The sequence below is a fragment of the Bombus pascuorum genome, chromosome 3, assembly GCF_905332965.1.
Source record: "Bombus pascuorum chromosome 3, iyBomPasc1.1, whole genome shotgun sequence".
Taxonomy (NCBI): Eukaryota; Metazoa; Arthropoda; class Insecta; order Hymenoptera; family Apidae; genus Bombus; species Bombus pascuorum.
This window is the reverse complement of record NC_083490.1, coordinates 6,932,835-6,956,761: the sequence shown is the minus strand read 5'-3', so window position 1 is coordinate 6,956,761 and position 23,927 is coordinate 6,932,835. Positions and strand designations below refer to the sequence as shown.

General features: G+C 34.9%; 1 protein-coding gene across 17 annotated transcripts; it reads left to right on the top strand.

The window, feature by feature from the left end:
- Window positions 1–88: 88 nt before the first annotated feature.
- Window positions 89–23,432, top strand: LOC132905376 (afadin). Of its 17 annotated transcripts, none has more exons than XM_060956619.1 (26): window positions 696–796; window positions 912–1,007; window positions 6,202–6,313; window positions 6,423–6,615; window positions 6,750–7,034; window positions 7,198–7,481; window positions 7,671–7,773; window positions 9,910–10,006; window positions 10,241–10,546; window positions 10,856–11,135; window positions 11,294–11,954; window positions 12,067–12,311; window positions 12,451–12,591; window positions 12,705–12,770; window positions 13,025–13,098; window positions 13,223–13,341; window positions 13,791–16,298; window positions 17,103–17,207; window positions 17,601–17,736; window positions 17,909–18,196; window positions 18,341–19,408; window positions 19,490–19,619; window positions 19,686–20,526; window positions 20,633–20,898; window positions 21,179–21,294; window positions 21,385–23,432. In XM_060956619.1, exons 3-26 carry the CDS (start codon window positions 6,203–6,205, stop codon window positions 21,743–21,745), a joined length of 8,784 nt encoding a protein of 2,927 aa, XP_060812602.1. In that variant the 5' UTR covers window positions 696–796; window positions 912–1,007; window position 6,202; the 3' UTR covers window positions 21,746–23,432. The 17 variants fall into 17 exon arrangements, with proteins under 17 accessions (XP_060812597.1, XP_060812595.1, XP_060812605.1 ...); XM_060956618.1 differs by having other exon boundaries at window positions 705–796; window positions 889–1,007; XM_060956624.1 differs by lacking the exons at window positions 696–796; window positions 912–1,007 and adding an exon at window positions 5,705–5,889 and having other exon boundaries at window positions 21,385–21,529; window positions 21,652–23,432.
- The last annotated feature ends 495 nt before the right edge of the window (window positions 23,433–23,927 follow it).

Here is a 23,927-nt window from a genome sequence, read left to right as displayed (position 1 = left end):
AGTGTGATGTCTACTGAAGGACACGTATCTCATCTGTATCTTATTATATTTCTTGATCATTGTAAAATATGTTAGTGTCGACATTAGTGAATAGTGAACAGTGAACTTCAACTAATACCGTATTAATATCTGTTTTTCTGCACGATCAGTGCATATAAAAGTTATAAAACATGATCGAAGATGAATCAAACCAATAAAACGTAAAATACATTTGCAATATTTACATCTGTTGTTGCGTTATTTATTTGTTGTTATATGATTTATTAAATACTATAATATCGACCAAATTACAATGTTTTCTAATATTAAAATATTCTAGTTTCACGCAATTATCTTATATACTCATTGTCAATAGGCAAAAACGATTTTGTGAAACAATCGTTAAGTGCAAAGTTACGAACATGAGAAATTTGAAAAATAGCTAATTAGAGAAGCTATTTAGGATGTCTTATAAGATATTTGTTACGTTGAATTTCATCTTAATATATTTTTTATAATGAACTTTATTTGATAAAAACTATGTACTCTAATTTATGTGTAAAATATTAACATTATGGATTTATCATTGTTCATACTAATTCATACGTTCAAAGAAACACGATAAAGCGACACCTGTTGGTATTTATGATTATAGTTGAACTGTTAAAGGTTTTAGACACACAAGTTCAAGTGTGAGTTTAATTGTGGAGCAAGTCTTTTTATTCTTTCCTATTTCTTTGTTATTTTTTATCCGTGAATTGTTAAGTGTTACGTTCTTCAAATACATTTTGTTATGCAGTTTTCGATATGTTTTCACGTATGTACTTACTTGTCTATATATGATTCTTTACTGGTATTGAATATCAGTTCTTCATTTGAAATTTCTATTAATTACAACGTTCTGTTCAGTAACGATTGATCATTTGTTTAAGTCGCAAGTCAGCAGAGGGCACCGATAATAATAAGATTTTTGTGCAACTGATTGTGGAGAAAATTGTGAAGAATACCAATAAAATCACTATATAAAGGTCAGTCAGTGAGAAAGAGAGAGGTTAAAGTAAGTAAAATAATGAAGTGGACAAATGATCATTCACGACAAACAGAAATATTACCTATATTGCCTATAAACGCAAGTTAGTAAAAAAGATTTCTAAGTAAGAAACAAATTTTGATGAAAAGCTTAGTTAAGCATCGAGACACGCAAGATAATAATATACATATGTATAATGAAAAATAAACAAAAGTTATCGCGCAAGCATATTCCACATGTTAATCAGCGGTTCTTCGACTGCATCTTATCATGCACGATAACAATAGATCGAGTGGACCAATAGTATTTAACAGTATATATACATACGTACACATAAGTAGATTCATCGTACTTTTGAGGGAAAAATTACTAAAGAAATATAGTTCGAGCATCGACAAATTGAAAAATATACACGTGTACACGTTGTACACGTACATATTGAGCAATTGGATATATGTATTTTTAAGATGAAGAAAACAACGGAGATGTTTCTAATTTTGAAAGTTTCTACTTCATTATTTAAGACCAGAGTTTAGTCTTCACGATTGACATGTAAGTTGCCAACGCGATGTTATTGCACGTTGAACCGGCCTCGAGTCTCGAGACAATTGCATAATATGTATATATGCGCATGTACTTAGATTTGTACTTAATACGCACGCGTCTACTTGATTATCTTTGATAAAGTTGTCACTTCCAAGTGTTTACGTGTTTATGCTTTAATTCATTTTGCTATTAAATTAATATTTTGAGATTTATATCGATTATGTATCCGCAGTCTGGCATCCATATAAATGACACGCATGTATATATAACAACATAAAAGCTTCAGACATGTTACATGTTTACCAAATCAGATGTATAGATCACGATCAAGATTAGCAAAATCAAATTACGCATGATGCGGAGAGACCAAGAATACAAGGAATGTTATAAGCAATAAAAAAATATTTCGTTTTACAGAGAAAGAAAAATATTACGCAGAGAGATAGAAAGTATGTTTTCACAGCAAAATCTTTTGTCTTGATCGAACTAATATTTTTCAAAAATATTTTCCTTTGATTCCGTACTCCTTCGTATGATGATATAAAAATGCAAACGATATATGAAACCGAGGATGAAAAATTCTTTTAGTTACATACATATATTACAAACTATCCTTGTTAGAGCTACATTTCTCATTTGAAAATATAAATAATCGTAATTACTGAAAACTTTTATATCTTTGCATAAAGATTGTATTACAGTCCGTAGTTAAACACAATTATGAATAATTCGTGATGATTAGTGTAATCGAAATCGTTGCATACAGTATGTATGATAATAAGTTTAAACGATAAATATAAATAAAAAACAAAAGAAAATATGTAGGAAGAATTTTCATATATCGTGATAACTATGTAAGACAAGTCTACTATAGCTTTTATAGACCTTTCTCAAGCTTGTCCTTTAGATGCAAGCTTTGAAAAGACTTCTTTTTAAACGTTTCTAAATGGTTGCTTCAATAATAAAGAGGACCCGAGATAGCTACTGCGACACGTTGATAGTATGTACTCTACATACTTACGTATATACAATCCTGTTTCTTCAATGCTTTTTATGCTATGTAACACTACATTATAATTATAATTTGTTTTTTTGCTTTTTGTTATAATATGCAAGTGGTTACAAATACATGTTCATATATGCATAAATACGCACGCACGTACATAAATAATAAAATATATTTGTTAGAAATTTGAAAGAGAAGAATAAAACTAGAAGATTTTAAAGAAAAACTTAAGACAGAAATGTGTGCATACGTATTCATTTGGTACATTCATGTGAACGAAATAAGCAGGAAACGGTTAGTTGAGGGTAATAAACAGACCGTTTAAGCATCCATTTTCAACAAAGCTTTGGCAACTTGATGGCGCAATGAAGCTAGTTACGCGATTAGCAGCTTTCACGTATTAGGTTTCATATGTCATCATCTACTATGCAAACAAAAGTCTAAACTTAAAAACCTGAAATTTCACGTATTTATTTGCGAGCTCGTAGTTTATGAATGTTTGTTTGTTTTGGGAGCTAGTAATATCTGTCGTTTACTTTTCACATAACCTTAAGGAAATTCGTTTCTTTCGAAATCATAAAAAATTATTCTCATTGTTTCTTCCTATTTCTATCTGTTTGGTATGTAGTCGTGTAACACATAATGGTGTTACCGACGAAGCCGTATAATGAAAATTAGATTCGTTTTATTAGGAAGTTCATACATAAGTAAAATATTTCACGCACTGAAAGGTAGCTATTCAATATTTAATACAATTTATATACAACATGTTAAATATATAAAATATTTATTGAAACAAATATTTCTTCGGTCAGATCAATAATTTTGATCTTTAATTATAATATCACTTTAGTGTATCGCATCTTTTTGTATTTTTTCACACGCTGAAAGTTCAGTATGTATAAATATAGTACAAAAAATAAAAAAAGAATAAAATAGAAGAAAGAAGAAATATAAACAAAACGGAACAAAACAGAACAGTACGGAACGGAAGGAAACGAAACAAGATAGAATAAAATAGAACGGAATAGGACTGAACAGAACGAAACGAAACGGAGTGAAATGGAACGAAGCGGTACGGGTATGAATCGGACCAGATCGGAGCAAGCTGTATTATGGTATGGTAGCGAGGTAGTAAAAAGCGTGGCGGGATAGGAAGAACAGTAGGGGTAAAAATGGATTGGAAGAGGAGGGATAGGTAGAAAAGGATGTAAGCAATTTGTCAGTGATGGAAACGGTATAGCAAGAGAAGGTATATGTAATGTTTTCCCCCTCTTAAGATACTGTTGAGGCCCAAGCTTTCCGAGTCCACTCGTGTCGGTCAGTTCGTTAGTAATTACGCGGCAAGAGATAAGTTTGGGTAGGCGCGTAGCATTCGGTGTTATGTAAAATAAAAAAGCTTTGGGTGTGGCGTTTGTTTTTATAGTATTTAGTGGAAAGTTATTGGCAATTTAACTCATTGAACATTATTATCTATTTATTCGTTGCAATAAAAAGAAATGTGGGATTCACAAGTTGGATGATACTTGTCTATATCACGAAAGTGTTTTTCCCGCTAACGAGCTGGATTATACGAGTACTAAGCTCATCGTTGAACTGCCTACAAATTAATTGGAAACATTTTTTGGGAGATAGAAAAATGTTTGATGTTCGACAGGTTTTTATAAACAAATTTTTACAGTTTCGATTGGATTTGTCTACAATAACAGTTTATATGAATGCGATGAACAACAGAAAGTTTCGCATAAGTTATGAGGAATGACTATTACTCCTTTAGATTTCGAAAAAATTTGTATATTTCGAAATTTCCTAAGATTAACTCTAGATCAAGAAAATTTCCATCTTCTTTACCCTTTGAAGTGCTTGGCTTTATTTGGATAGTCGTTCGTCTTTCTTGTATTTTGTATTTCGCTTGACTGTATTAGAAGAATGACAGTCTCAGAAGAGTAAGTACGATGACACATCAGTCCTCTTCCTTTCTCCACTTTTCATTTTTCCCGTGTTTCAATTGTATTTGTTACACCGAGTATTTCTCAAGTATTTTTTTCGTATAGTTCTTTATTAGTAGTTTATAATAGACTAATTTAATTATTTTCTACTCTGAGTATTTCTCAAGTATTTTTTTCGTATAGTTCTTTATTAGTAGTTTATAATAGACTAATTTAATTATTTTCTACTCTTAAATGTTATGTTGCTTCAATCGTTTATTATATGTATGTAACGTGCGAAAATGTGAGCAACGTGGGAAAACACCTGTTTTTGAATCGTATAACAAGTTGTTGCGAATTTGAATTTGCACAAAGCAAAAAAGAAAAGACATAGTTTTTTACGTAGTTGACGAAACGTAGATCGTTTTACGTGGCATTTTTCTTTCCATTCTTCACATTGCATATGCAAATATTTATTTGTATGTGAGAACGTTGTATCCGACACTGCATACGAGACTGTGTATCTGTGAACGTGAACATGCCGTGTACTGGCATACTTATGTGTATGCGAACACCGTACATGCGTGAGACAGAGGGGAGAGAGCGCATAATGAAATCACATAGCGCGGTATAGGCGTGTTCTTGGATTAAAAGTTTGACGATAGCCGAGCGATTGAAAGTGGGTAGGTGATATAGAGAAAAAGAGCATCCAAGAAATGACAGAATGATGCAAAGTGCAACGTGCGTGAGGAGGGTACTCGAGCGTGTTCGAGAATTACTCGAGCGCGCTTTTAAGGTTTTAAGATCGAATGCACACTCGGTCGAAGGAGATTGGAATGCGTGGTATGCGACTTGTTCGTTGGACGTGTTTCACTCCGAGTTAAACCGATTTTATTCGAACATTACCGAGAATGTCCGAGTCGAGACGACCCCAACCGATTCAAACCGACTCTTTTCTTGCCGATTGTGACAAAACTTGTTTCGCTTTGTTACTCTATTGCTATTTCTCCGATATATCGCGAGCTTGATTTTGCTTCATTTTTGAGGATTATGTATGTTTTTTTAAAAGTTGTCCCCTACTGTATGTGTTAGGCATTCTCAAAAAACAACATCGTGCATAGAAAATATTTCTGTTCGGTAAGCTCTGTTCTTTTCAAGGAAGCAAGAAACCTTCTATATTGCTTCCTATAATTTTACATGTACACATATGTTTAATATATCAGAGATAAACGCTGGTTTAAGAATATGCTTGTTAGTGGCATTTGTCTGTTTTTCAATATTTCGATTGATAATCTGATTTGATCAAACCGCTGCCGTCGATGACGACCACTTGGAGTATATCGCGATGCAATGGGAACACATTTGTGTAACGGTGTAATCTTTTTATTTGTAAGCGATAGGTATATCCCGTTTATTATCTTATATACTCAATCGATTGAAATTCGATCTAATAGCAATTATTCGAAAATCGATCCGAACAGTATATAGATGGAGATAAGCTTTTACTTGAGAAAATGATTGTCAGAGAAGTTAATTGGCGCGTAACAAACAGATACAATTGAAACGAGTATCTTTGTCTGGTATGTTTAAGCTGATAGAGTAAAATATACGCGATTTGATGAAAGGCATATAAAGCGGCATTGATGAAAAATTAACAAGAATTTGGTAAAAGAATATTAATCTTTATCCTCGTTCCTTTGGGTGGATTTTAGAATGGCCACGGAACTGGCAAACAAGAAGGCCGAGCGCGAAGCTCTGCGTGGTGTTATTCAGCAATGGAATGCCAACAGGTTGGATCTGTTTGAGCTTTCAGAACCGAACGAGGTGAATTATTCCGCTTACTGCACCTGATTCTTTCTTTTATTCAAGAGATTTAATTTGATCGCCACGTTCGACAATACCGATATACTCAATGTTTATTTGTACTTTTCAGGATTTGGAATTCCATGGAGTAATGAGATTTTATTTTCAAGATAGCGGTCAAAAGGTCGCAACAAAATGTATTAGAGTAGCATCGGATGCGACGAGCCAAGCGGTCATCGAAACGCTTATTGAAAAATTCCGTCCAGATATGCGAATGCTTTCGGTTCCTGAATACGCACTTTACGAAATTCACGAAAATGGTGGTAAATATAATAGTAATAGAGGTTGTTAGCAGTTAAAGTATATATTGTAGTTGACATAGCAATTAATCATGATATTGTCTTTCTTGTCTCTTGTTCTCCTTTTTCTTCTTCTTCTTCTTTTTCATTATTAACAGAAGAACGTAAGCTTGGGCTTGAAGAAAAGCCATTGTTAGTGCAATTAAATTGGCATATCGATGACCGTGAGGGACGCTTTTTGTTAAGAAGAATCGATGACAAAACCAACGCTCAAGGTGTTGGATTCTCTTCTTCGGATGGGTCTAGTTTTCGCAGAAAGTTGAGTAAACGCGAGAAGAAACAGATGAAGAAACAGGAAAAGCTGAGTCGTTTAAAGAGTTTAGAACAAGATGAAAATACTATACCCGTCGATCAAAATGGAGTAGCTGAAAAACTTTACACGGGTGAGCGGATAACAAACTTTTTATTGTCGATATATCAAGCGAGTTATACGTATATTAAGACTATTTGGATATTATTAATAGTATTGATACATGGTCATTTCTAACTTGGCTGTGTTTTAATGTATATATCGTATGGTACAACACAATAATGTTCCCATTTTAGAGTTACCTGAAACAAGCTTTACCAGAAGTATTTCAAACCCGGAAGCTGTGATGAGAAGACGACGTCAACAAAAATTAGAGAGAAAATTGCAACAATTTCGTAGTAAAGATGGCGGTCCTGATACTGGCGGAACGCTGAAAATTTACGGCGAGGCGCTATGCAAAGACGTTCCATATAAAACGTTGCTTTTAAGCGTCCGAGATTCAGCAGTTCAAGTTGTACGAGAAATGCTTTCTAAATATGGTTTAGAGAAGGTGGATCCACAGCAGTATTGTCTCGTACAGGTCAGCTAAATATTTCTTTTACTTTCCACATCTTTTCGTCTGTATAAGAAGTATATAGCGTATATATACAATAGAATGCTACGGAATTATCATTTATAATACCACGAGCTACGTGGAATGTCGAACAATTTATATACATGTATATTTTTCAATATTTGGTTTTTCAACGCTTCGTTTCGAATGTTACAGGTAAATAGTGAAAATAATATTAATGGAGGAACACAACAGGAGTATATACTAGACGATGACGAATGTCCTTTAGCCATTCTTATGAATCATCCTTCTACACGTGGTAAGTGTGGTTAGAGATTTTAATAAGAATTATGCTATTTATATATTATTACAATTTTAATCGTGAAAAAAGAATAATTTTTACTCATAACTGAGTTAGAAGGTGTAAGTGGGGAAAAAAGTAGATGTAGTTCAAGAATTCAGAGATATAGATAGGTACGAATAAAACAAAAATTGATAGAACTCAAATTACAAGATATAGAAGCTCAGGAGGATGGACAAATTTTAAGAATTATCAACAATTTTACATAGCGTTGATATAACAGCATAGTCGTATTCAAATTCCTCAGTTCACATCATATCCCGCCGTGCTGTGTCACGTATTCTAGTGTAGTATAGTGTATACACTATGTCGATAGATATAATAAGTTGTGGCGTGCGCGTGCTTGCCGAGACCAAAGAACCGCCCACCAACCCTTGTTTCTGGCTGCAATGCTTAAATTCAGTCGCGCAATATTGTGACGTAATTTAATGTTACTTCTGTTAGCAATCGTGGTATCAACTTTTATACTGCAAACAAATTTTTGTATAAAAAAAGGATTTTCCTTTATCTCTTCGTTTGCTCGAAATGTTTGAAGTTCCATGCAGTAATCTGGATAAAACAATATTCTAAATTTTCGATACACAATACGTCGTTGAATAGTGAAAGAATATTACAAGTTATCGAGTGACGTGTCGAATGATAAACATTAAAGCGTTAAGTAAAAAACTGATATTGTTCTTTCTTCTATTAATCAACCAATTTAAAAATCCAGTTATTCGTTATTTTTTCTCTGCTCTTCTTTCTCACGCAATCCTGGGCAAAGCAGAAAAAATTTGTTAAATTTAGAATATGCAAAAAAATCATTGGAAAAAAAAGGGAGAAAATACAACCTGTGTCTCAATTTTCTTTATAATATAAAGTTGGCCCATATATTTTCTTTAATTTTAATTATAAAAGAAAAAGATGTGAAACATAGAGGACCAAAATTGAAGTGATCGATCGAAGAAGGGACCACAGACGCGTGCGCACACGTATACATATATTCAGGGACCAAGTTAAGGAAATCAACGAATTTTATACACGATGATGGATTGGGGAATTAGACGTAAGAATCTTTAAAGTTATTCTGTCAATAACTAGTAATGATTTCTTGGTTGTTAATATTTTTCGATTGATACATTTGTAACGTAAATACGTTCACGAATTGCAATTATGATATATATTATTCAGGGATAGAAGTAATTTCTGTGTATAATGTCGATAAAGATTTTTATCGATAAGTTTTCGTATTTGTATATTATTGCATACTTATTAATTAATTATAGTAAGAATAATGTACGGTTTAATACATGTTCAAGAAGGTGAAAAATTGTTTGTCTTTCTATAGGTTGCAATATTCTTCTGGTACGAACTCTATAATGGAGACCAGAATCGAAGGGAAATTTGAAAATATAAATTTCAATCGAGTATTGTTAAAAGTATAGGTTATTATATAGCTGTATATTTCCGGTTCGATCGGTGGTTTCACATTGGTAATGGGTATAGATCGTTCGAAATAACGAAGTGAAAAGGTGTGGTTGTAACAGTGAACGTAGACTATGTAGGTCAGTTGGACACGCAAAGGGTATAAAATGTGACACAAGACTGTATGTATATCTGTGATACCAGAATGATATCTGTAACATAAAGAGTAAATTATGTACTTATTGTCATATATATTAAAAATCCGCTAAATGGAACTTTTATATGCATATACAAATTTCAAATATACATTGCTACTTTAGATGGTTTTTCACAGATTTCACTCTAAATTTCTAAGTAAAATAATTTATATTTTTAATTCGATGGCCATATAAAACATGCAAAGATTATATTGTAGTAGAAGAAACAGAGTAAAGCGAAATAAAGGGATGACTATTCCTTTCGTTACCGTTCTATTATTCGAATCATGTATGGTATCTTACGTTTGGACGCTAAAGGGAAATACTTTTATTTTTCCACATATCCCTAAATTAAAATGTCGAAAGACACATTAATGATAAATCACATAGAGATAGAGAGTGATGCTTTATATGAAAATAGTGTAGTCTTGGCAACCTATGTAGATTAAGAACGGATGTTTTATAAACAAAATGTGTTTTGCATTATTTACAGGTTCGATTATGTTCCATGTGCGAAGAAGACCTTCAGATTATGTGCCTCGGAAACGGAAGAAAAAACCTAGTGGCAAATGGAACGAATTAGATTACAGGTTTGTTGGAATGACAAAATTATAGTGAAAGAGTTCGTTCTAGGAAAAAAGAGTGCATCGAATTCTCGTTGTCTTTGATCAAAAGGAAAATAAATTTATGGGGGGATTGGCTATACTAATGACCAATTGTAACTTATAACGGGAAACTTATAATTTGAGAAATATTAATGGAACCAATAATAGACTATGAGAGGCAATCGTTACAATATGTAATACGCATGGTTTGATTCGCAGATACGAAGACGAAAGATTGCCTTTTTCGCTGGAATTGAATCCTGACGGTAGCGAAATTCCAAACGGGGCTGGTGTGCGGCATCGGTTGCAGCCAAATGTAACGGAGGTGGGCTCGGAAAGGCCGATACCTATCCATCCATCTAGTCCGAGCAAGTCTACATCTGTCCCTGCTGCTGCTGTTGCTACTGTTTGCCATACTCGAAGCCCGACACATGCACCGGAATCAACGCACAATTATGAAACAACCTTTGATCTCGATGGAAACGTAGAAACTGCCAGTCTTACCAGTAGCAGGGATGGTAACAGGTAATATTTAATAGCTTTTTCTGCTTCACCGAAAGAATTCACGTTTACGTTATTACATTTTTATAATGAACGGATTGTTTGATCTAACAAGGAAATGAAGAGTGATTAAGCCACGACATACATCTCGAAATATAAAATGCGAAATACGAATATGTTTTCTATATGAAAAACACAATTTTATAGTACCCGTAAACAGATAAACATATATATATAAGGATAAATCATCCAACGGTTGAGGAAACAAATTCAATCATAGCATTTCGGAGAACCACGTTGAATGACATCGAATTTTTCTGTTGTTTCGAGCAGAACGCTGCAGAATGATCGACAGCCACGTGGGACGGATCCGATTTTACCAGCTGTATTAGAATTTCTCGAGGAAACGGAAGAAACATTTTTTCATGCGGTAATCACAGATGTTGAACCATCGGCGCCGCAATTCAAATTGGCTCCAACGTATACGCTTTACTTGGCAGCGAGATATCGCGCAAGCACACATTATAGACCAGAATTGCAACCAACGGAAAGAGCTCATAGATTGACCGTGATGTTAGCAAATGTCGCTAGCATGATTCAACGAGTAATACAGGTAAATTAATGAAGAAATACATAATGCTTCGATAATCTAACTCGAGATGAGCTATTGAAAAATGAATCAGTACAAGCCCGAGGTAGACTGTGATGGTGGGGATATAAATATTACTGTTCTTATTTAATACATCATTTTATTCCATATCATTGCCGTAGGAACGGTATATGGATGCGTCCTCGTTGGCATTGTGGTTAGCAAACGGTTCGGAACTACTACACATGTTGAAAAACGATCGGCACGTAGGTGCGTTTTCAACGAGGGCACAAGATATTTTGACGGAAGCAGTTCATACAGCATTCGCGTCGTTGGTTAGGTGCATTTCCTTGGAACTAGCACCAGCAATGTCACAGTTCATGGCAGATGCAGACGAACCTGCCAAAGAAGCCGGCGTTCTTCAAATATTTTCGAGCACGATGGCTTTACTTAGGCGATGCAGAGTAAACGCTGCACTTACCATTCAACTATTTAGTCACCTGTTTCACACAATAAACGCGACCGCGTTTAACGCTTTAGTTTCAAATGCCAACTTGTGTGTTAGATGGTTCGGTCGTAGATTAAAGGCGAGACTAAACGCTCTGGAAACTTGGGCTGAAAGGCAAGGCTTGGAACTCGCGAGTCAATGTCATTTGGCAACCATCATGCAAGCGACTCATCTTCTACAAGCTCCAAAATACAATGCGGAGGAACTTGCTACCTTGAGCTCTACGTGCTTCAAGTTGAATTCTCTTCAGGTCAGAGCATTGTTGCAAAAGTATCAACCAGCTGCGGATGAACCAAGACTTCCTGCGGAATTGATCGAAAACGTAGTCAGAGTGAGTTGATATGTGTACTTATGTAATAATACCACATAAGAAGGATAAAGGTGGAAACATGATAGAATTTCCAGTATATTTATAAGTAATGCGTTATCATATTAAATTCCAGGTAGCCGAAAGCGTGGCTGATACGCTCGCACGTGCTGATGGCAGAGAAATTCGACTCGAAGAAGAGCCTACGCTCGCTTTGGCGCTTCTACTTCCCGAGGATGGATACAGTTGCGAAGTTATTCGTGGTGTACCTCCAGGATTAGCCGAATTTTTAGCGCCATTACAACGGGATGGTCTATGTCGTATGGCACCACAACCCACCAGTAGTGGATATTGGACTATATACATGATAGATCACCACAATAATGTAATTTGTTTTCTTTTTCTTCTCTTTTTTCTTGTTCCCGTCTCCTCCTTCTTCTTTTTCTCCTTGTTCTGCTTCCTACCCCAGTTAGCCATGATGATACTTGAACAATAATTAAGATCTTAATTATCAATAATATTAGTTTCGCAGTCCAAGCGCAATGAGCAATAGATCTGGAGGTTATTCCTGTCATACAGGGCCGAGTGGTGCTCAGCCTGAAATACATGTGATAAAATTACACAAGTCTACCAATGGAATGGGTTTGAGCATTGTCGCAGCAAAGGTATATGTTTTTGTATTATATGTATTAAATTTACATGTAATTATATATTTTAAATCTTATCAAATACCTTGTTCTTGCCAATAGAATATACATTTGGTTGCAATATGTTGCAGGGCGCTGGTCAGGATAGGCTTGGAATATATATAAAGAGCGTAGTTGCTGGTGGTGCTGCTGATGCTGTAAGTATATCTCCATGTAGTACATAGAGACAAGAGGAAACTTAAAACAAAATCTTTTCTCTCATTTACATTCTACCACAAATAATTATTAATAATTATTCTATCATTAGTAAAATCTATCATTTATATCCATATGTAAATCTCTATTGTTAATTTTGACATATATATATACTATGTAGTTTAAACGAATACGCGAGTTAACATTTAATCGCTTCTTCTTTACACAATTTTAAAATATATACATACATATGCAGGACGGCAGATTGACAGCTGGAGACCAATTGCTAAAAGTGGACGGACAAAGTTTAGTAGGAATTACTCAGGAAAAGTAAGTAATGTATAGGTTGTGCTAAAGATTGTGTAATGGTTGTAGAACCATCTTTGGAGAAATTATCCATATTAATTCTTTCTATGGTTGGACTTATAATAACATTGACTTTGCTCTATCATAGAGCTGCTGAATATTTAGTACGTACCGGACCAATAGTGACATTGGAAGTTGCTAAACAAGGTGCCATATATCATGGTTTGGCCACTCTATTATCACAACCGTCACCAGTAATGACTAGAGGTATGTATGTTTTTCGTTCGAAGACCGTTTTGAACTTTCTTTGATAATCATAATGCGATTTGATTGCATCGTTTCACCGTCTGATAATTCGTTTCACTTTAATATTAATGAAATGAGAGTTTTACGGTGAGAAAGAAATATTACAAGAATTAAAATATCGTGAGTGTAAGGCAACGAACTTAAAAAAGCGACATGATAAAGAGAAAGAAACTGAAATAAGTGATCGCTTAAATTTATAGTGCAAAATATACTCCAATTCGTTCTCGCGCGATGCTTTTAATCTACTAATTGCGGAATGTTAAACAGCTTATAACGCTTTCATGAATCGTTCTCGCTCGTATTATTCGTCGCCGCACGTCATTTTACTCATCGGGTTCTGGCTCTCGCGAAATAGCCAGATATAGATGATTGCTTAATTAACGCTTTACTAACTGATTGTTCTTGAGCAGCATACAAGACTCGCCCCAAGTCCGAAAACTTGGAAGCTTCATCGGTGCAGGAAACGAACGAGCAGCCATCTACGTCACATTCAATGGGTAATTTGTTGAGCGTTCCAAGGCACGCGATCGGTTCGGAACGTTCGATCGATTCAGTACCAGGTGCGACTCTTTCTTCGATTTGTTCAAAGGACTTGGAATATAAATATTATCATGATTCCGATTTATTAAATTCTTCTCGCCTCGTCTCAAATCGGTACTGCAAACCATTCTGCAGTATTTCACAATCGAAAGACCTGCGACAAACGTGTTTGCGGGTTCATACACCGTCGTCATTGTTAACACACACGCGGACTTACGCGGAATATACTGATAACGAGTCGGTAAAACAGCAGTCTCAGCGGGAAAAGCGAGAAAATGTAGAAACAGTAGTTGGTGGTGGTAACAGTAGTGGTGATGGTGATAATGACTACGGTACAGATTTGCATTCGAATTTGGAGCATGGTGATAGATATTTGCAAACATGCGATCGTACTATTCCGACGAATAATACACGCGCTTCAATCGATCACACAAACCACAGATCTAAAACGACAAGCTTGCCGTTTGTTTCGGAAGTTGGACAACCTGTTACGTTTATCCAGCCAATGAATACGAACGCTGTTCAAACACCGTCAATCATATTAAATTCAACAAATTCTGTTTCCACGACAACGGCGCTAGGTATCAAATGTGATAATTTTTCTCTCGATTCGATACCTTATATCGATCAAACGGATGAAACCCCGACGTCATATCATCCGCTAAACGAATACAACGAGTATCAATCGGAGAATAATAACATATCTAATAATCGTGTGATTGGTGTAACCAATATTTCACGAGATGATTTCACTGCATCAAATTTACCACAATGTAAAAACGACGTTATGGGCAAATATTCCAGATGTTCGCAACAATCAGTGATTGAAAAGAGATCACAAATCATAAATGAAAATGGGCAGGAAGCATCGAACAGGCAACAGGAATACACAGAAGCTAATAAAATGACAATTATTGAATTTCAAGCGTTAGAACAACGAAACAAAAATTACGAGATAAGAGAAAAAGAGGTGGAAAAAGATATATCAAATGAAGAGAACGGTGATTCCAAAATTTGCATGATTTCGAAAACAACGCCGAATGTTAATAACGCTATAATTCCAGTATTAAATCTTGACTTATCTGGTCTAGATAGCGATACGTCAAGTGATATATCGACTTTCAACAAATGTTGGAAATCACCGGAAGAGGTGCGCCTCGGTTGTGGTGGTCGCGTAGCCGCGTTGGCAAAACATTTTTCAAAACTCGGCGATGTTGAACCGATTCATCATCGACCTAATGCGATTAGATTATTAGAGAGCTCAAAAAAATTTGCTTCAGAACCTAATGTTGCCTCGATTCAAATTTATCAAAAGCGATCGGATTATCGTTTTCCCGCCATTGACGATGTCAATGAATGTCAATCCGAACTAGATTTGAGAAATAGCGAAATTAAACGGCGATATCTTGCACCAATTGGATTGGACCAAATGTTCGAAAAATCGAACACTGATCTGTTAAATGAAAATGGCGATGTTAACTATTATTACTATCACAATGATTCAGCCGATGTGCATAAAGGTCAATCAACAGATGGTAAACGGAAGTTGTCATTGTCAGAACAAAAGCAGGTAATAGAACAACTGAGGGAAGTGTCTGATTTCGATGGTGCGAAAGCATCGCTTCTTCCTTTCCGTTCTCCTTCTCTACCTTCTTTTCACGTATTGAATAAAGAAACAGACATGGGAGTTTCAAACAACATTTTCGTCGATACAGAGTCAGGTACAGCGTCATCGTTGTCTTTGCGTGAAATACAGGCGAATATTCAGAGGTTCGTGTCATCATGGCCGACGGATATTGGAGAGAATAGTTTGCGAAGTGAGAACGCAAGCAAACCATTCTCATTCGATGGTAAATTGATCAAACGGTTGGCGAATTCCTATCCAAATATTGAAAAGACAAAAGAATTACCACGTAATGAGGACAGCGAGCAGCGAAAACAGAGGTGGTGTAAACGAAAAAAATACCGTTCCACCAATGAATTGAAACGAACTACTGATCAACAGGACGATGTTGACGAACCATCATTGTTTCTCACTAACGATCAGCAGTATTTCCGATCTCAGAACGAGGATTCCTTGCAAGATAACGATAACAATAACAAAACAATATTTGGACTAAAAACTTGTAAACAAAATTTCATCGTCAAAGACACATTCCAACAGAATCCGATATCACGTGTCGCAGAGAAAAACCATTTCGATCTTTTACCGATTAAAAGCGATCAACATGCGTCAGTGAAGATTGAAAAAGAAACTTCGGTAATTGATAAAGACATAGAGATCGATGTAAAGCTCGACCAACATTGGGAAAAATCAGTTTTATCCAAGATTTATCCAAGATCGAGTCAAACTCATCTAGATATTGGTTTCTTTTTACGTAAGCAATTGATTTTGCTCTCGCATTTTTTTAATGCGTGCCTGCCAATATTAGGAATAATGGATGTTATGCAAGTTAATAGTCATTTACCAATGATCGACCTACCTCACGCATGTCAAGATAATTTTCTTTCGAACAATTTTTCTTGTTTCTTTCTCTCTTCTACTCAAAAGCACATCTTCTGTTTCTTCTGTTAGCAATCCGTTTCGCTTTGAGATAAATGTTTATGTGCATGTTGTAAGTGTAGAGCGAAAGAAAAAAAGGAGAATGAATGAAAATGTATAAAGGAGAGGAATAGGACTTAGCTTGCTTTTGTTAGAATTTAAATTTTACACGTCCGCTTTTTTTTCTGTTTTGTACTTTGTTATATATATGTATTTTATATATGTGTATATATATATATTTTATATATATATATATATATACATTATACATGTGTAAATAACAACATTTGTACTTTACATGTATTTACTTTACGCTATCTACATGTCTTGTTATTATTGCTATTAATAAAACATGCATGCACACATTATTAAAACACAATCTCGCAGGAAGAAGTATATAATATATTGATATAATAAACATAACTATTTTTTGAATAAAGCGTGCGGTGCACGCGTGATAAATTGATATTTTCTATATGATTTTTTGAATGATGTAGTCCATTCTGTTGATTTTTCATAATTGGCGGATGAATCACAATATACTGCTTGATTTATTCATGCTTGTCTAAATGTTCATAATAAATATCATTAAAGTACAGCATTACACAAACATATGTTTCCGCACGTGTGACTATCGCAGGACCTCGTCGCATGAGTGAACGAGACTTACCATCTCGGCTTGGACGCGACGCTACTGCACCGCAACAACAAATACATACCAGCAAGTCCGTGCCAGCATTGCACAGTAAGTAGAAACAGTAATTGAAGAAAGGAGAGTGAATGATAGCGAGATGGAGAGACTGTGCTATATGGCTGTCATTATTATGTTGCTCGTTGGATTCACGCAATCCTTTCGCCTCTAACTTGGTCACACACTTTACTTTCGCGATATTATGACTCACTTCTAATCCGCTTTTCACCTTCTCATTTTTCACTTCGTCTCGCCTCGCTTCATCTCGTTCCGTTTTGTTTCTTTTTCCTTTCTCTTTCTATTTTTTGTATCTAACATTTAGCGAACTATTTATTACATTATTACTATTATTTTTGCGTTATTGTTTTCATACGTTGCTGGGTTAAAATTTTATTTCAGAAAAATATATATACTAATTAATGTGTGTCGTATGGTTCTGTAAAACAGATGTAGGAACGGATGGAAAACAGCAGCACGAGGTATTCAATCCTGGTTATAGCAGGGCATCGTCGAGTAACAGCGTTACACCGCCTGTTACGCAGCCAATGACCACAATCAACGGTTCGACGTCGCTACGTTCTCGGTAAGAGAATTCACTTCCTTTTGGATTTTAGTGAATTTTTTTTTACTTTAGATCCTAACTGTACCCTAAGAATGTTCGATTTCTTTTGCTTTCCAAAATAATTTTACCATCTTTTTTAAATTATGTTTATCCATTCCTCTTTATTTATATAATACATTTCTTCTTAAAATAGCTCGAGTCATAATTTACATGATCCAACAAAAATGGGAACATTACCACCGAGTGGTCTTGTGAGTAGACAACAATCGTCACCGAATTTGAACCCTGGTCAAACAACGAGTAACAATAGTTCAAGTGCTAATGTTGGGCCAAGTTCGAATATTCTTCAAAGTAACGAAGCTGAAAGATTTTATCAAAACTTGAGCATCTATCGGAATCAAGACACGACGACGACGACAACGACCACGACCACGACCACGACCAAGCAACGACATAGTCCGTCTCAACATTCGGATGATAGGTAGATAGCTTTTATTGTTCTTATTTTTTATCACTTGTTTTAATAAAATTCTTTCATTTTGGTTTTCTTACTTTAGTTTTATTTTCTCGATTTGTGAATTTCAAATAAAATTATCTAATTTCTTTCCTTTCCGTGAATTTATAGGAATCCTCTGCAGCTGCAAAAGAATTCAAGAGGTTCACAAAACTCTTTGAATCGTCCGGGAACATTCGAAATGAATCAGTCCAGGGACCGTCCAATATCTGCATATGTACCTCAACCTCAACAACAATCTTACCTTGTTGGTGGTCTTTCGCAACAACAAGGTTGTACAGCGCCTCCAAGATCTCAGTCATCTCGGGATATAATACGACAAGAAGCAAAGCTTCAAGAAATGCAAGAGGAAGTCAGAAGACGGGAATTACGAGGTGGCATTCCAGTCCCATTGAATCAATATCGACCAGCTGCATATAATTTAAAAACAAATATGTCCGTTCAATCTCCGATAAGTTCTGCCGTCCGACCAGCAAAATCTATCGGTTCCCAACCAAATTTGGGATCAAGCCCACCAGTAACAGTGTCCTCCGCACCATCGATCTCAACATCTGGTCACGTAACCACGAGACAAACGGGACCTTCGAATTATGGTTACTTGGATGCGCAATATGGCCCCTATATGGTCCAATACGGGAAATCTCCACACGTGCATCAACATCAACACCAACATCAATCTCAACCTCAATCGCAACATCAGCATCCGCATCAACATCAACATCAGCTTCAGCTTCAGCATCAGCATCAACACCAGCACCAACACCAGCACCAACATCAACATCAAAATGTGCAACAACAAAATCTTGGACATATTCAATATGGACATGCTAGTATGACATCCACCAGAGGAAAAAACGATTTAATTCGCTTGCAATCCAACGGAATGTTGCTCGACTATGGAAGAGATCAAGGTACACGAGATATTGGAAAATTATATATGGATCAAAATCAACATGTTGCTGTTGGATCGCAGTATTATTTAAATTCGGATGTACGAAACGAACATTATAATGACGAAAGTGGAATAAATAGAGCGCAAACTGCACCGGAAGGAAGTACGATGTCTAATGAAATTCCTATACGGCCTACTTTACCGGAAGAAGGATATCCAGAAAGTCCTCCGCCGCCGCCGCCAAGCACTTCGACTCATCCACTTTATAGTAAACAATCGGATTCAAGGTAATATCTTGTTCGTTAATTAATGAAAGATTAGATAATATAGATGAGACTAAAAAACTGAAATAATGTTTATCCACCCAGGTACACTGCGAGTATGCAGGATCCTCCTCGTGGGGGGTATTATCCAGCAAATACAACTGGAACTACATTGCAACCACGTCAATATCAATATAGTGCTACGAATCCATGGCAACGAGAAGAGAAAGAAAGAGTAAGTTTATTTATTAAATGTATCCTTGTTATCGTTTTATTGTTATTATCATATGAAATTATTTAGGAACAAGCACGTAGAAGAGAAGCTGCAAGACAATGGCGAGATCAACAAATAGCGGAATTAAGTGCGTTATCTCACAGAACATCACAACAGGAAGAACAACTGCGGGCTCTTCAGCTGGAAAGAGACTTTCAAAAAAGAGCCGAGGAAGTTGCCAATCAACAAGACGATGACGAAGAAAGTAATGATTTAGACACGGAGAACATAAGAGTACAACAAAGCCTGCTTCGTACAACGGTGCCACAAGATCGAAATAATTCATTGGAGCAACATCACCTCAACTTGCCTAGAACAAATGCAACCAATCAATCTATTAAAGGAAATCATACTGGTCAATCTGTTGGTGGTTCTCCTATGCATTCTACCAACGTCGTGTCGATACACACGGGCAATGGTCCATCTCAGCAATCTTCGCAAAATATTGTAAATACTTGTCTGCAACAGCAACAGCCACATCAACAGCAACAAGAGAGTTCTGGTTCGCATTTTTCGTCAGATCTTCAACATGAACACACCAATCAAATGCCAAATAACATAGGGCAAATTCAAAAGTCATCCTTGCTTCATCTGACCTCTTCCCAAAAACCACTTGGTTTATCTCAATCTAACGAAGAAAAAGAAATGCATCGTAGACACGAGGAGATTAAGCGAAAACAAGTTGAATTCGACGACACTCAATCGAAAAAGAAGGAGGAAGAAATTAACAAACAACAACAAATCCAACAAATGTATCAACAGCAACATCATTCGCAACAACTACAATCCCATTTGAAAACTCAACAAATGTTACATCCCAGTATGTTACGATTGGACAGCCTAATTATTAACGGATCAAGCGCCTCTTGTAAGTATTTATAATAATGTTAGTAATGACAAAATAAAAAGAAGGTCATCTTTTACTAATTGTCACCATTTATGCTTGGATTATATATACATATATATTTTAATAGCCACGCATAATACTAGCAACGATGCGCCTCTGCCTCCGGAACGAGGTTCCAGTTATGCGGTTATGTCGCAACAAAGTACCCTGAGGTCGAATAATGCAAACATATCTAATATAGTAACATTGGCTCAGCCGCAGTCAACGTCTGTTAAGAGAGTCTCTTTTCATGACTCAAATGCAAATGCAGAATCAGTGCAACGAAGTGTTTCGTCTGGAAATTCGAGCACAAGTCAGGTTCTGGCTATGGATGTCATTACAGAAGATCCAAATGTAAGATAGATTATATATACACATATATATTATTTCTGAAATTGTGTACACTTTCGCACATGTTCAATTACATATTGTATTTTTAAATTATTTACATTTTTTATGCAGATAATATCATCATTCGTTCAATATATATGTATTAGGTAACTTCATCCTGCTTTCATTTCAATTCCAATTGAAAACTTTTATTACAAATTTTGATGGTTTGCCAATTTATAGTCGAGCAACTTAAAGTTACAACTATGTAAACGTATTTTCACTGTTTACTTATTACTTTCAGAATTTCATAAATGATGCAGAAATTTTATTGGCATCTCCAAAAGCACCCGAAGGATCCGGTGGGGCTCCAATTGCTGGTAGTACCCCTGGTGTGATAGGTGCTCAAGAAGTGTACAAGTAACGCTATAATTTATTATTTTTTGTGCTCGAATGGTTGCTAATAATCAGAAAATGAATCGTGGATTTTTACTTTATTGTTTTGTGTAGGGATCCTAGACAAAGAAGGCTCGCTGAAAAACAAAAGCAGCAACAAAGTTCTCAAGTTGGGCAAGTACCTGAAAAGCTGAGTTTTAAAGAAAAGATGAAAATGTTTGCTATGGAAACCGGTGAGGATGGAACGCCGCGGGACAAGGTAAAAATTTCACGTGCGCAGCGCGAAATAGATAATATTGGAAATCCCACTATCCCTACATTGAATAGCAATAATCACCACCACCACAATCATCACAATAATAATAACAATAATAACAGCAGCAGTGGCAGCAACAGCAGTACTAGCAACAACCCGAATAACAATAACAGTAACAGCAGTAATATCAATAACAACAGTAGCAACCGACAACAATAGAAATTAAGACTGAAAATTGAAAATTGATTTATTTTCTTTAGAATTATACTGTTACTAATACGAATAAACCAGATAGAATAGCATGGTCATGGTCCAAAACCAAACTGTTGTTATATTTAACGTAAAGTAGAATCTATATGTATTATATTATGGCACTGACTATTTTACATAAGCATACATGGATTATTCTAGCAACTATTTGCACAGTTGACCAAGAGTATGCTATAAAAATGGATATAAATACAAGTAGTAGAACAATTATTAATTAGAACTATTAGGGTAGAATAAATGCATTCACACAATTTTATTGTCTCTTGGCCTTTGTATCTTTAACATTTAGCTACATAGATAATGTTGAATGCATTTAATGCCTACTCATTCTATTGGACCAATTAGCGTTCTATGCAATAAATAAGGCTTATACCGAGATCTAGGATATAACCTGGAACTTGAAAATTATTACATCGATTTTACTGAGACAACGTACCATAAAATTATACGTTATATCATGAGTGTACATAGATAGAACTAGTTGAATTTTTAGAATTACTTGTTATTTACGATATTGTTTCGTATTTATATTTGATGTGACGCGTATCGGGTACTGAGTACTTTGTCTTATGCGTATGCACCTTTTCGTTACACAGCCAAGAGGCACGATAGCTTTAATGCGATCGTCGTTAATAAAACATACACGAATTTAATCAAATGTGTGGCAGCTTTAAAATAAAACAATGATTATGCAAATAGGGAAAGGATACACATTGGTATCTGGCCAAAAGAAATTTTAAATGAAAAACATGATTATTTACGCAATTAATCGTTGTTATGGAGCTAATTAGTTTTATACAATAACCATAATTCTTCCGTCTTCGGCTATGTACGTAGATATAATGGTCGGTCGATATCATAAGATTTTACTTTATGTGTGTCCATTGAATGACATACGTATAACTCTTCGTCAAATGATAAAAAAGAGAACGCTATAATTCTTATATTTCTTTACATTACAACATCGAATTGTTTTTTGTTTTAACAATTGTGTATTCAGTTATACGTAAAAATCCATTGAAAAAAAATTTACTGAAATGAAATTGACAAGGAGTAGCAAAATTAACAAAAAAGTAACGCGGGACATAAAAATATCATTTTTGTTGTGTACAGCGAATATAGAACATTACATAATATAGCTGCACTATATTTTTTCTAACATATACTTTGATGTTCCGTTGATACGAAAGTAATTTGATAGTGATTTAAAACGAATATCCTACGACTGTATATCTTATTGCGAAGTATTGTCACAGTTTACTATTGTATACATTAACGATTATACATACATTTACAGATCACCTATTTTTTAATTATTGTAAAAGACGTACGATGCGATTGAGAAATAAAAAGAATTATTTGTAATCTACAGTGATCGAAAAGAGTATTTTAGGTAAAATAAAATTCCTTGATTTTTATATAGTATCTAAATATACATACAAACAAAGAAAAGGAAACAATTTTTAGGTTATAAAAAATATATTGTCAGAAAATACAACAATATTACTTATAAGAAATTCTAACGAAGATTATTTGGATACGTATGTATATAACAGGACGAAAATATTTTCAAACAATCATCAATAAATAGAAAAGAAAGTATTATATAACATGCAAATAAATATAATAGAACTTTTTTCTGGTTTATGTATTTAATTACTTCCCTAAGCTTACGTATTTATCTCTATAGAATACATATATTCTATACATATTTTATAACGTAGGAAAATTTCAATTTCTCATAAAAATACTATAATGATGCATATTTGACTTAATACCATTAGAAAATTAAATTATGAATGATATACATATACATACATGTTTCTGAAGAGAAAATAAAAAAATAAAAGTAAGAATAAATAACTGAATTTAATTTGTTTCGAGTAAAAATAAATTACATAATATCGGAAAATTTCAAAGGATCGTATTTAGAGTATTCTAAATCTTAGTATTCTACCATCTGTAATACGGATCTCATATCGTTTCTTTAATGTAATTAAAAGTTTATTAACTACTTGTCACTTTTCGTAGCAAAGTTTAACGATACAACTGATAAATCAAATTAAAAGTAAAGAAATTTAAACACGGTGAAATCTTCATTGCGTCAATTTTATTTTGCATAAAATGCTTA